The sequence below is a fragment of the Scyliorhinus torazame genome, unplaced genomic scaffold, assembly GCF_047496885.1.
Source record: "Scyliorhinus torazame isolate Kashiwa2021f unplaced genomic scaffold, sScyTor2.1 scaffold_590, whole genome shotgun sequence".
Lineage (NCBI taxonomy): Eukaryota > Metazoa > Chordata > Chondrichthyes > Carcharhiniformes > Scyliorhinidae > Scyliorhinus > Scyliorhinus torazame.
This window is the reverse complement of record NW_027308317.1, coordinates 105,604-119,999: the sequence shown is the minus strand read 5'-3', so window position 1 is coordinate 119,999 and position 14,396 is coordinate 105,604. Positions and strand designations below refer to the sequence as shown.

At 49.2% G+C, this 14,396-nt stretch overlaps 1 protein-coding gene across 1 annotated transcript in view; it reads right to left on the bottom strand.

Moving 5' to 3' along the window:
* Positions 1-270: 270 nt before the first annotated feature.
* The window catches only part of LOC140406533 (semaphorin-5B-like), a gene marked incomplete at its 5' end in the record, with an annotated part of 108,953 nt that continues 94,827 nt past the window's right edge, over positions 271-14,396 (bottom strand). Inside the window, one exon of the mRNA XM_072494537.1 lies at positions 271-418. Coding sequence (XP_072350638.1) covers positions 271-418 — 148 coding nt within the window. The remainder of the gene's footprint in view (positions 419-14,396) is intronic.

Genomic DNA, 14,396 nt, shown 5'->3' with positions numbered 1-14,396 from the left:
CTTCCCCTCTTCCCTCTCCTTCCCACCTCTTTCTCGCTTTCTCCTTCATCTCCCCCCCCCCCCCTTTTTCTTTTCTCTTTCTTAGCCAAGAGCAAGAGTGAGTGCCTCCAGGGCAGGAGGGGAAGTCTGGACATGCATCCAATGTCAGGAATGGAAAAGTGGTTGATTAAGGCAAAAATATAAGCCTAACCCCTGACCAAAACATTCATTCTCCTTTCTCGAGAAATATAAGACTTCAATTGGGGAAGAGGCAATGGGAATGTGGGAAGCTTACCTCTCTTCCCTGCTCTGACCCACACAGACTCGTCCTCCGTAGCGGGGTGTGGGATTACTGCAGGAGCGCTGGCGAACCTGAAAGCCGATTCCACACGTTGTACTGCACGGTGCCCAGGAAGACCACAGAGTCCATCCACCGTTCCTTCATACAAAAACAACACAACGGTAAAGAGTCACCATTAGACAGACGGACTTCAACAAGAAGCCAAGAACCCGCTAAGAGCGGGAGTGACAAAAAGGCGATCATTTTTTTCCCCCTCTGTCATGGGAGGTGGGCATCACTGGGCTGGGCCAGCATCTGTTGCCCATCTCTAACTGCCCTTGAAATGAGTGGCTTGCTGGGCCACCCCGGAGGGCAGCTAAGGGCCAACCACATTGCTACGAGTCTGGAATCAGATCGGTGCCAGCCCAGGGTAAGGACGGCAGATTTCCTTCCCTAAATGGGCCTTAGTGAACCCGACTTACAACAATTAATCACAGTTCCAGACGCTCACCATTACTGACGATAGCTTGAAATTCCAGATTTATTCATTGGAATTTAAATTCCACCAGCTGCCGTGGTGGGATTTGAACCCATGTCCCCAAAGTATTAGCCTGGACCACTGACTAGTCCACTGATATTGCCACTACACCACCATCTCCTCAAACAAAGGGCAGCACGGTAGCCTTGTGGATAGCACAATTGCTTCACAGCTCCAGGGTCCCAGGTTCGATTCCGGCTTGGGTCACTGTCTGTGCGGAGTCTGCACGTCCTCCCCGTGTGTGCGTGGGTTTCCTCCGGGTGCTCCGGTTTCCTCCCACAGTCCAAAGATGTGCAGGTTAGGTGGATTGGCCATGATAAATTGCCCTTAGGTTAGGTGGGGTTACTGGGTTACGGGGATAGGGTGGAGGTGTTGACCTTGGGTAGGGTGCTCTTTCCAAGAGCCGGTGTGGACTCGATGGGCCGAATGGCCTCCTTCTGCACTGTAAATTCTATGATTAAGAATATTCAAAGACGCTGTTCCACCAACATTTCAACAAGCGATTTCCAAAGACTCTCAATCTTCTGAGAGAAAATATTTTGCGTCAACTCCGTTTTAAATGGGTGACCCCTACTTTCAAACAGTGACCCCTAGTTCTAGATTCTCCCACAAGAGGAAACATTCTCTCCGCATCCACCCTGTCAAGGATTATATATGTTTCAATCAAGTCGCCTATCATTCTTCCAAACTCCAGCAGATACAAGGCGAGCCTCTCCAACTTTTCCCCATTGAACAACGCACCCATTCCAGATGTTAGTCTGGTAAACCTTTTCTAAACTGCTCCCAATGCATTTACATCCTTCCTTAAATAAGGTGGCCAAATGGGTGCATAGTACTCCAGATGTGGTCTCACTAGTCCCCCTGTACAATTGAAACATAACTTCCCTACCTTTGTATTCAATTCCCATCGCAATAAATGATAACATTCTATCAGCTTTCTTAATTACTTGCTGTGCCTGCATATTGTGATTCATGCACTAGGTCACCCAGATCCCTCTGCACCTCAGAGCTCTGCAATCTCTAATCATTTTAATCTTCCTGCCAAAGTCGGCAATTTCTCATCAGCCCACATTGTACTCCATTTGCCAGGGCCGGGATTCTCCCCTACCCGGCGGGGCGGGGGTCCCGGCGGGATGGAGTGGCATGAACCACTCCGGCGTCGGGCCGCCCCAAAGGTGCGGATTTCTCCACACCTTTAGGGGCCAAGCCCTCACCTTGAGGAGCTAGGTCCGCGCCGCTGGACGGCGGGAAAAGCCTTTGGCGCCACGCCAGTCGGGGCCGAAGGGACTGCGCCGGGCAGCGGAAGTCCGCGCATGTGCGGGAGCGTCAGCGGCTGCTGACGTCATCCCCGCGCATGCGCAGGGGGGGGGGGTCACTTCCGCATCGGCCATCGTGGAGGCTGTGGCCGAGGCGGAAGGAAACGTGTGCCCCCACAGCACGTGCCCGCCTGCGGATCGCTGGGCCCCGATCGCGGGCCAGGCCACCGTGGGGCCACCCCCCGGGGCCAGATCACGCCCCCAGGACCCCGGAGCCCGCCCGCGCCGCCAGTCCCGCCGGTAAGGGAGGTGGTTTAATTCACGCCGGCAGGACTGGCATGACAGCAGCGGGACTTCAGCCCATCGTGGGCCGGAGAATCGCCGGGAGGGGCCCGCCAACCGGCGCGGGGCGATTCACGCCCACGCCAAATGTTCGGTGCCAGAGAATTCGGCGGCCGGCAGGGACGGAATTCACGCCGCCCCCTGGCGATTCTCCGACCCGGCGGGGGGTCGGAGAATCCAGCCCCAGATCTTTGTCACTCATTTAACCTATCCATGTCTTTTTATCCCAATGTCCTGTTTACAACTTGCTTCCCTACCTATCTTTGAATGGTCAGCAACCATCCTTTCAATCCCTTTATCCAAGTCATTTCCACAAATTGGAAACAGTTGAGAGGTCCAGCACTGATCGCTGTGGCACACAGCTCGTTACATCATGCCAACCTTAAAAAAGACCAGTAGTCGTGGCGAGTGGTTAAGGCGATGGACGAGAAATCCATTGGGGTTTCCCCGCACAGGTTTGAATCCTGCCGACTACGCATCTTCGTTTATGGGTGGCTCAGTGGATAGCACTGTTGCTTCACAGCGCCAGGGTCCCAGGTTCGATACCCGGCTTGGGTCACTGTCTGTGCGGAGTCTGCATGTTCTCCCCGTGTCTGCGTGGGTTTCCTCCGGGCCCTCCGGTTTCCGACCACAAGCCCCGAAAGACGAGCTTGATGGGTTGATTGGACATTCTGAATTCTCCCTGTGTGTACCCGAACAGGCGCCAGAATGCGGCAACTCGGGGATTTTCACAGTAACTTCATTGCAGACACGGGGAGAACATGCAGACTCCGCACAGACGGTGACCCAAGCCGGGAACCGAACCTGGGACCCTGGCGCTGTGAAGCCACAGTGCTAACCACTGTGCTACCTTGCTGCCCATATGCAGTGTTTTAAGGGATTTCTTTTGCTCTGCCTGATCTTTGGTGCCGTTCTTTTATTTGAATGGGTGAGTTTTAGGAGCTTCTTGTTTTTTAAATTATTCTTCGTCGTAGCCCCTCTAAGAAGGCAGATGAAAGGGGGCTAAGGAGCTCCATTCTGCGGTTTACAGTTTACAAAGCCGCACCGCAGCTACCCCCACTCCCCCAATGCGCCAGGGGGGCTCACCGGAACTGGCAACTGTGCCCGACCTCAAAACCGTTTTCTCCCTGCGTCTGAAATTGGTGACTTCTTGAAAATAAAAACTATGCGCGGTCTTGACCAAAGTTCGAGGTGATATCTTCTGGTTGAGATGTTAACCCAGTGAGTGGGCCGCATGAGTGGCTCTCCGTCATCTCGGTGGGCCGCAAGATCGAAATCGGGCTTGTCCACGAACCATGGCCCCATGAATACGATTTAATATTCGCCAAATATTTCATAAGTTACAGCAAATGCTTCAGCATTTATATATTAACAGAACTGCCATCAACTTCAAATGGTGAAAACAAAATGAATATTTACACTTTGGATACAGAGGGAACTCTCACAGTCGGTGTTCTGAGCAATCAACGCCCACCTCACTTCACTCGCCCTCGCTTTACGTGCAAATCACTTCAGTCAAACCGGTAGGAAAAAAGTTACGCGGACGGAAAGCAGCGGAATGTGGCAACGGTCAACAAAATGTCTCATGGGCCGCACTCATTTCCCTGATGGGCCACACGTGGCGGCACTGTGGCTAGCACTGCTGCCTCACAGCTCCAGGGACCAGGGCCTTGAGTGACTGTGCGGAGTCTGCATGTTCTCCCCGTGTCTGCGTGGGTTTCCTCCGGGTGCTCCGGGTTCCCCCCGCACACCAAAGATGTGCAGGTTAGGTGGGGTTACGGCGATAGGGCGGGTGAGTGGGCCTGGGTGACTCTCTTTCAGAGGGTCAGTGCAGACTTGACAGGTATGGTCTATGTTTAGGCTCACAATCTGTATGCCTGACACACGCACGTAAGCGTGCACACACATACACCATACACACATGCATAATAATAATCTTTATTGTCACAAGTAGGCTAACATTGCAATGAAGTTACTGTGAAAAGCCCCTAGTCGCCACATTCCGCCGCCTGTTCGGGTGCACAGAGGGAGAATTCAGAATGTCCAATCCGCCTAACCTGCACATCTTTGGGGACTTGTGGGAGGAAACCGGAGCACCCGGAGGAAACCCGCGCACACACGGGGAGAACGTGCAGACTCCGCACAGACAGTGACCCAAGCGGGAATCGAACCTGGGACATTGGAGCTTTGAAGCAACAGTGCTACCCACTGTGCTACCGCCCTTTCAGCACCCCCCCCCCCCCCCCCCCCCCCACCACACTCTTTTGAGTGAGGGGGGGCCTGAAAAAAACGTTTTAAAAAATAAATTTAGAGTACCCAATTATTTGTTTTTTCCAATTAAGGGCCAATGTAGCGTGGCCAATCCACCTAACCTGCACATCTTAGGGTTGTGGGGGTGAGACCCACGCAGACACGGGGAGAATGTGCAAACTCCACACGGACAGTGACCCAGGGCCAGGATTTGAACCTGGCTCCTCAGCATTAAGTGCTAACCAGTGCGCCACATGCCGCCCTGACCCTCCCCCAATCTTGAGGAGGCCCGCGGGAACCCCCATCTCATCCTGGCAAGGCCACCCTGGGCCCAACCCCTGGCAGTGCCAACCTGGCACCTGGACAGCTTGGCAGTGCTCCTGGCACCTTTCCAGAGTGGCACTGCCAGGATGGACCGGTGGCACTACGAGTCTGTTGGGTTGGCTGTGCGAGGGTGCCAACTTCCCCTGTCTCTGACCACGCAGGCCAAGGTGCCTTTACGACTGGGCAACGTGGTGTAGACCAGAACTAAACGTTGAATTGGGAAGGTCGGTGAGTCCCGGGAGCCGAGTGAATGTGGCGTCTGGGTATTTAATTGAGCTACAAGACTCATTTAAATATTCAGAACGCGGCGGGCGGAGTAAGATGGGTGACCCGCGATCAGCCCAGTGCGGAGCCCGATTTGGGGCGCGCGAGCCATTCACCCATTCTGCCAGGATCCGAGTTGGGCAGAACGGGATCGTTGAATTGCGCCCTCCATGTCTCTTCTAGGTTGCCCACCGCTGTGTTAAACTGAGGCTCCATCTGCTCTCTCAGGTGGGTGTAAAGATCTGCACCCTAATTCAAAGAAGAACAGGGGAATTCTCTCTTCCAATGCCCTGGAAAATATTTATCCCTCAACCAACATCACTGGGAAAAAATAGGATCTGGTCGTTAGGTCGCAGCTGTTTGTGGGAGCTTGCTGTGCTCAAAACTGGCCACTGGGTCCCCTACATCACAAGAGTGACTGCACTTCTAAAAAGGTACTTCATTGACTGCGAAGTGCTTCGGGACATCCTGAGATTGTGCAAGCTGCTTTGATAAGCGTGATTATTCGAACAATCAGCAGCGCCAGCCAAGGCAAACGTGCCTCCTCTGGAGGGCGCAAGTCTGCCTCCACATGGCAAAAAAAACCACATCCCTTATCAGGCTCTCTAAGAACCGCCCGCACAATCTCTTCAGATGCCTGCACTCCCGACAGTTTATCAATCACCGTCCCAAAAATAAAGCCAGTCGCTCAATAGAACATGGCGGGATAACCCAAAGGTAGATTTCCCAGTAAGATGCCGTTGCCTGCCAACGCAAAGGCTCCAATCCGCCTTCGCCAAGCTTATCTCAAGGAGATGGGAGGATAAAGGCTGAGAACTCCTTCAAGCAAAGCACAGCTGAGAGAGAAAGAGAGAGAGAGAGAGAGACAACAAACCTCATGTGTGTGAAGAAATACAACAGTTTTTGGCGAAGGATCAATCTGGGTAACGAAGAGATTTTAAGCTTCCTACCTCAGCGATTAATCCTTTTTTCATTTCTTTAACTGATCTTGTTACTGCTGCTACAAAGTAACATGGTCAGCAGCAGCCACAACACAGTAATCGCCAACAGATGCACAGTGTAGCATTAATTGAAGGTGACGGCAGTGTTTCCGACTGCCATCCTGCAGATAGAAAACATTTCAATTTGGAAGGAAAAGCCATATGGCATTTATTTTTCTTTCTCCCGAGCTGAGGCCTGGTGATTATCAATGAGGATATTTTACACCCTGTTTGGATGGCGTTCTTGTCTCCGATGATGACCCTGGGACACAAAACTGTCCAACTCTCCCAGTTGGCATCCTTCCTACTACCTACTCGAGTTCACGCGCAATTCCTTGTTCCCTGTATCCTGATTCACACCAAGTTCCGTTCACCCGTCACCCCAGTGTTTGATGAACCACATTGCCTCCTGATACAGCAACTCTATTCTGAACTACTCACCCCTCGGCTACAAATTACTCCATGGTCTCATCGCTCTCTACCGGCAATCTCTTTCAACCCTCTGAGATTGGTGTGCTCCTCCAATTCTGGCCTCTTGTACATCCCCCATTCTCATGGATGTAGCCATTGGCGATTGGGCCTTTAGAACATAGAACATGCAGTGCAGAAGGAGGCCATTCGGCCCATCGAGTCTGCACCGACCCACTTAAGCCCTCACTTCCACCCTATCCCCGGAACTCAATAACCCCTCCTAACCTTTATGGTCACTAAGGGCAATTTATCATGGCCAATCCACCTAACCTGCACGTCTTTGGACTGTGGGAGGAAACCGGAGCACCCGGAGGAAACCCACGCAGACACGGGGAGAACTCCGCACAGACAGTAACCCAGTGGGGAATCGAACCTGGGACCCTGGTGCTGTGAAGCCACAGTGCTATCCACTTGTGCTACCGTGCTGCCCTTTAGCTCCCAAGGCCTCAACTCTGGGATTGCCTCACTAAATCGTAAGTTCATAAGCTCATACGATATAGGAGCAGAATTAGGCCCATTGAGTCTGTTCCACCATTTGATCATGGCTGATCTCATCCTGGCATTAACTCCACCGTCCTGCCTGTTCTCCATAACCCTTCAACCCATTCCCAATTATAAATCTGTCTAACTCCTCCTTAAAGTTACTCACTGTCCCAGAATCCACCGTACTCTGGGGTAGCGAATTCCACAGATTCACAAAATTGAGGGGAGATAGATATAGGTCAGATGCCCGAGGTAGGTTCTTTACTCAGAGAGTAGTAAAGGCGTGGAATGCCCTGCCTGCAACAGTAGTGGACTCGCCAACACTTAAGGGCATTCAAATGGTCATTGGATAGACATATGGACGATAAGGGAATAGTGTAGATGGGCTTTAGAGTGGTTTCACAGGTCGGCGCAACATCGAGGGCCGAAGGGCCAGTATTGCGCTGTAATGTTCCATGTTCTATGTTCTAAATTGCCCCTTAGTGTCCAAAAGGATAGGTGGGGTTACTGGAATAGGGCGTTGGGCCTGGGTGGGGTTTCTTTCAGAGGGTCGGTACAGACTCGATGGGTCGAATGGCCTCCTTCTGCACTGTAGAGATTCCATTCCATTCCATGATTGGGAAAAGCAGTTTCTCCTTAACTCTGTTTCAAATTTGCTACTTCTTACCCTAAGATATGACCTCCCGTTCTAGAATGTCTCTTTTAGAAGGTCTACTTTATCCGTACCTTTTATCATCTTGTAGTTCTTAATTTGATCTCCCCTCGTTCTTCTAAACTCTAGAGAGTATAGGCTTAAACTGTTCAATCTCTCCTCATACAACAAACCCCCCATCTCTGGAATCAACGTAGTGAACCTTCCTCTGAACTGCCTCCAATACCACTCTCCATCTTTCCTCAAATAAGGGGACCAAAACTGTGCACAATACTCTAGGTCATCCTCCCTCACATATGGCTTGCTACAATTTTTGCAATTCTTCCGTGAGGTACCTTGCAATGTTGGACTACCTTAAAGGCGCTGCCTAAATGCAAGCTGACCACCCCATGAGGCGGGTTTCCAAGGTAACCTGAGGAAGGCCCATCACTAAACTGTGAAAGGGGACTGTTTAAACACCACTTGTGCACCCGTGAGATTAGACGGTCGAGAAGTGTTCTCGTCAAGGTATTTAAAAATTAAAACACATTCATTAAGATAAGCAGACTATTTGTTTTGGCATTGAAGTGCAGAGCCAGAGGGAGCAAAATGTAAATTACAGTGAGTCTGCTTGAGACTGAAACACTTTCCCACATAGTGGGAATCTACTATTCTCTCCCACACCAGGTTGTGGATGTGGAGAGGAAATTGGAGCTTTCGAGACGGATTTCAATAGATTTCCGTTAGTGACGGTAGGCGTAAGAGTGGGAGAGTTTCCTGGTCAAACAGACTGCGGAAGACGATGGTGAATCACTGCAGTACTTTGCCAATCATCATCATGGACCAACCCACTGGACGTCCGTGGGCGCTAGTGCCCTCTTAGGGTGTGGTACCTGAAGGAGGAGGATGGGTATCCAGGGATATGGAGCAAAGGTGGGTAAATGGGGTTAAAGTGCAGTAACGCCATGACCCAACCACACGTTGATGTAATGAGCATCGTGCTGGACGTGGCGGAAATAGGGGCGGATGATCCATTGGATACGGAGGCTGGTGGGGTGATTTTGGGAGATAGCGGAAGGGAGTAAGTGCAGGAGTGCATGGAATGGAATGGACACAATTGATGGCCCTGCCAACATAGATTCAGAGGAGCCAAAAGTCCACTGCAGCCAGAGGCATGGTTGATTAATCCTCTCCAGCACCTTGTTGCAAGGGCAGCACGGTAGCACAGTGGTTAGCACTGTTGCTTCACAGCTCCAGGGTCCCAGGTTCGATTCCCGGCTAGGGTCACTGTCTGTGCGGAGTCTGCACGTTCTCCCCGTGTCTGCGTGGGTTTCCTCCGGGTGCTCCGGTTTCCTCCCACAAATCCCAAAAGACGTGCTTGTTAGGTGAACTGAACATTCTGAATTCTCCCTCTGTGTACCCGAGCAGGCGCCGGAATGTGGCAACTAGGGGCTTTTCACAGTAACTTCATTGCAGTGTTAATGTGAGCCTACTTGTGACAATAAAGATTATTATTATTGTTCATTTACGTCAAGCAAGTTCACTATCTAATAAAAAAAGTGTCAATTAAAATCTCTAAGCCTTGATTCAGGCATCTTCACAAACAACAATTCAGTCCCTTTGTAGTGGTGACACTTGACCCTAAACCAACTATTATCCCTGGCAGGCGCGCTGCTACCCATCGAGGGCAATTTACCCCACCTCCTCCATCTCAAACCTTTCTGATCTTTGTACACATGTCCACTTGTTCTATGCTCCTTTTCCCGTTTAATCAGCTTCCTTCATTTGATATTAATTAATTCTTGATATTAATTAAGGAGACGTTATTAGATGGGAGCGAATTCCTGCTCCCTCCCCTGCACATGATTATCGATTAAGGTGCCAGGAGCTCCTTCTGTGCCAGAGGTAGATTAACAGAATAAAGTGGCCGGGTCAAGTCTTGGGGTTTCCGGCCAGATTGATACACAACAAAGGATTTGATCCATGAGGTGGGAGATTGAGACAACTGCCAGGTACCAGCTACCTCACAGTGCAATTGATGGAATTCCCAGACACTCTGTGATGTTTCTCTTTGATATCAGTTGCTGTTGCGTTTGCAAATAGTGACTCAGATAAACAGCAGTGGGCATGATCAACAGTACATCTATATAGCAGCATTTAGCACTCCAGGATGTGCCAAGCGCTTTAGAGTCAATGAAATATTTTTTGAAATGTAGTCACCGCCATCTCCACACAGCAATGTGATAATGGGCAGATAAACTGGTTCAGCGCTTTTATTTCAGGCATATATTGTGGCCCAGACCCTGCAGAGAACTCCACCCCATGCTCTTTCTTTGAATTAGTGTCACAGGATATTTCACATACCCCTGCCCCCCTCAAGATGGCAGCGCACTGGGAGTTCCAGTTTAGATTATACACTCAAGTCTCTGGAGTGCATTTTGAACTCACAACCTTCATATGGGCGGGGTTACTGGATTACTGGATTACGGGTATAGGGTGGAAGCGTGGGGCGCTCTTTCCAAGGGCCGGTGCAGACTCGATGGGCTGAATGGCCTCCTTCTGCACTGTAAATTCTATGGTATGCAGCATCTGGCCTGCGGGGGGAGCAGTGGAGCCAGATGTGCTCATGTGAGCACTGAAGAGAGCGCGCCCTTGTTTGAGGGAGGGGTACAGCAGTCTTCACTCCCTCAGCAGATGGGGTCATTGCAGGTCTGCATCCATCTGGCGAACATGATTGCTGTCAAACCAGACAACCCCTGTCCCTGCATTCCAACCCCAAGTAAATGGTCTTCTGAGAACCCACCAAGGAACGGGCTCCTCTTGCTATAAGCTTAGGAGAACCAATAAAATAACTTTGAAGTGGCTTTAAATGGTTCAGTGGGCGAACACACTTGACTGGTCTGATATGGAGTCAGATAGACCAGGAATAGTCCAGATTCCATTCCCAGTTTTCTGGTCCTATGTCAGCAGAGCTAGCGGGAGGTTCAATGAGTCAGCATGATCTTGAAGTGACGAAAGTGAGAGATATTTAGCCGTGTTTCAGTTTTTGATTTGCTTTCTAATGAGCTTCGAAATTCGGGTCCACAAGTTAACGTCAGGTGGGGTCAGATTTATATCCCGACCAGCCCCTGAGAAGGCAGTGGCTGTTGGGCTGCCTTCTCAAACTGGTTTAGCTAGGGGCTGGTTTAGCACAGTGGGCTAAACAGCTGGCTTGCAATGCAGAACAAGGCCAGCAGCGCAGGTTCAATTCCTGTACCGGTCTCCTCAAACAGGCGCCGGAATGTGGCGACTAGGAGCTTTTCACAGTAACTTCATTGAAGTCTACTTGTGACAATAAGCGATTATTATTATATTATTAAACCGCTGCAATCCATGTGGTGTAGGTACACCCACTGTGTTCTTGTCCTCCCCGTGCAATTTGGTACAATGGAGTGATTTGTTACACTTTATCAGAGAGCAGTTTGGAGTCAAGTGACACTGCTGTGGGCCTGGTGTCACGTGTGGATTAGATGGATACGGATGGGGGGGATTTCCTCTCCTGAAGGACACCAGCGAACCGGATGAATTTTTGAAACAATCCAGCAGTTTCACAATTATTATTAATGAGACCAGCATTTAAATTCCAGATTTATTAATTGAATTTAAATTCCCCCAGCTGCCGTGACGGGAATTGAACTCGCGTCTCTCGCAATTAGCCACCTGGTAACCGTACCACTATGATACTATATCCAATTAAGGTGGGAAAGGAAAGTTGTTGTATACAAAGGCAAGTTGGTGTTGTAAACAAGTGGAAGTTGTTATAAACAAATACAAGTTGTTGTTGTAAACAAGTGCAAGTTGTCATAAACAAATGCAAGTTGTTGTTACAAACGATACAAGTTGTTGGATATGAATGCAAGTTGTTGTTGTAAACAGATGCAAGTTGTTATTGTAAACAAATACAAGTTGTTGTTGTAGACAAGTGCAAGTTGTTGTTGTAGACAAGTGCAAGTTGTTGTAAACAAGTGCAAGTTGTTGTTGTAGACAAGTGCAAGTTGTAAACAAATACAAGTTGTTGTTGTAGACAAGTGCAAGTTGTTGTAAACAATTGCAAGTTGTTGTAGACAAGTGCAAATTGTTGTAAACAAATACAAGTTGTTGTAGACAAGTGAAAGTTGTTGTAAACAATTGCAAGTTGTTGTTACAAACGATACAAGTTGCTGGATATGAATGCAAGTTGTTGTAAACAGATATAAGTTGTAAACACATGCAAGTTGTTGTTGTGAACAAAGGCACGGTGTTCTATAAATGAAATGAAAATCGCTTATTGTCACAAGTAGGCTTCAAATGAAGTTACTGTGAAAAGCCCCTAGTTGCCACATTCCGGCACCTGTTCGGGGAAGCTGTTATGGGAATCGAACCGTTCTGCTGGACTGCCTTGGTCTGCTCTCAAAGCCAGCGATTTAGCCCTGTGCTAAACAGCCCCCATATCAATGCAATTTGTTGTCGCCAACAAATGCAAGTTGGCCACACTGCAGCAACTATCCATTAGCACATTTGTGTACAGTTTCGCAGTACTGGGTTAGAAAGTATATGAATCAGCAGCCTTCTCTCTATTGATGCAAAGGAATCTCACACCAGCACGTGAGTCATCAATGTCACTCAAAGCAATTTTAAGATGCACACGCGTTCATCCCAAGTCTCTTACTTGCCATAACGAATGTGTGCGATACTTCAAGGAACAGCTGGAGACCATTAAGCCCATTGAGCCTCTTCAATTCGATCGCAGCAGATCTTCATCTTGACTCCACCGTGGATCTATAACCCTTAATGTACCCTTATTTAACAAAAGTCTATCAATCTGAGTTCTGAGATTTCCCAGAGCTCGGGGCCAAGGCAGCTGAATACATGATCGCCCGTGGTGGAGCCATTAACATTGGATGAGCTGAGACAGGTTGAAGTTGGGTGATGCTACCGAGGTGGAAATAAACACCTTAACGCTGGTACGAATATGAGGCCGAAAGCTTATCTCGGGATCAAATGTGACACCAAGGTTGGCTTGAGATTGGCTTAATCTCAGACTGTAGTCAGAGAGAGGGGTGGAGTAGCTGGCTGGGGAACGGAGATCGGAGCAGGGACTGAAAACAGTGGCTTCAGTCTTCCCAGTGTTTAATTGGGGGTCATTTCTACTCATCCAGCACTGGGTGTGGTATCATTTGCAACAGTGGCGGAGCTGAAAGAGGTGGTGGTGGTGAGATGGAGCTGGATGCTGCCAGCATACATGTGAAAACTAACTTTTGGGGGCGGCATGATAACACACTGGTTAGCTCTGTTGCTTCACAGCGCCAGGGTCCCAGGTTCGATACCCGGCTTGGGTCACCGTCTGCACGCAGTCTGCACATTCTCACCGGTGTCTGTGTGGGTTTCCTCCGGGTGCTCCGGTTTCCTCCCACAAGCCCTGAAAGACGTGCTCGTTAGGTGAATTGGACATTCTGGATTCTCCCTCCGTGTGCCTGAACAGGCGCCGGAATGTGGCAACTAGGGGCTTTTCACAGTAACTTCATTGCAGTGTTAATGTAAGCCTACTTAATATATATTACTCTTTTTGTCGAGCCGAGATGTTGAAATATAGACGTAATCTTCCAATGATGATAAAGTAATTTAATGAGTAATATAAAATAATCTTCAATTCTTTAAGTTCTTTTTACTTAATATTGAACTAGTAAAACAAACAAATAACTGTAGATTAAATTATTAAATAGGATAATGCTATTTACTGATAAATAATAACTTCTTCTAACTAGCTGTCTCCCTTCTGTATTCTCTGCACTCTTGACACATTCTCCTATAGGAAAGAGCGGGAAAACCTTTATATAGGTCCCGATAGTGTGGCCGTCTAGTGTTCAATTGCCTATAGAGCACAGATCACAGAATTTACAGTGCAGAAGGATGCCATTCAGCCCATCGAGTCTGCACCATTCCTTGGAAAGAGCTACGCCCGCACCTCCATCCTATCCCCACACTTCCACCCTATCCCTGAAATCCCACCTTACCTTTTTTGAACACTAAGGGCAATTTAGCATAGACAATCCACCTACCCCTGCACATCTTTGGACTGTGGGAGGAAACCGGAGCACCCGGAGGAAACCCACGCAGACACGGGGAGAACGTGCAGACTCCGCACAGACAGTGACCCAAGCCGGGAATCGAACCTGGGACCCTGGCTCTGTGAAGCCATTGTGCTAACCACTATGCTGCCGTGATGCCCATGTGCTTGCTTAACATAGTCTGATCATGTATTACTACATACAGAGATCACCACACTTGTGACAATAAAGATTTTTTTTTTAAAATTAGTGATGTCACCGCGTGTGCAGATGAGAAATAGATGTCACCTGAGGAAGGAGCAGTGCTCCGAAAGCTAGTGTTTGAAACAAACCTGTTGGACTTTAACCTGGTGTTGTAAGACTTCTTACTGTTGATGCACTATCAATTACGACGAGACGAGAGTAGAATGTAATCGAGGCTTTATTACACAGAGATGTGTGGCCTCCTACAGCAGCTTATGAAATGGCTGCTGTTCGGAGAGCACACACATTTATACTCTACCTCCTGGGCG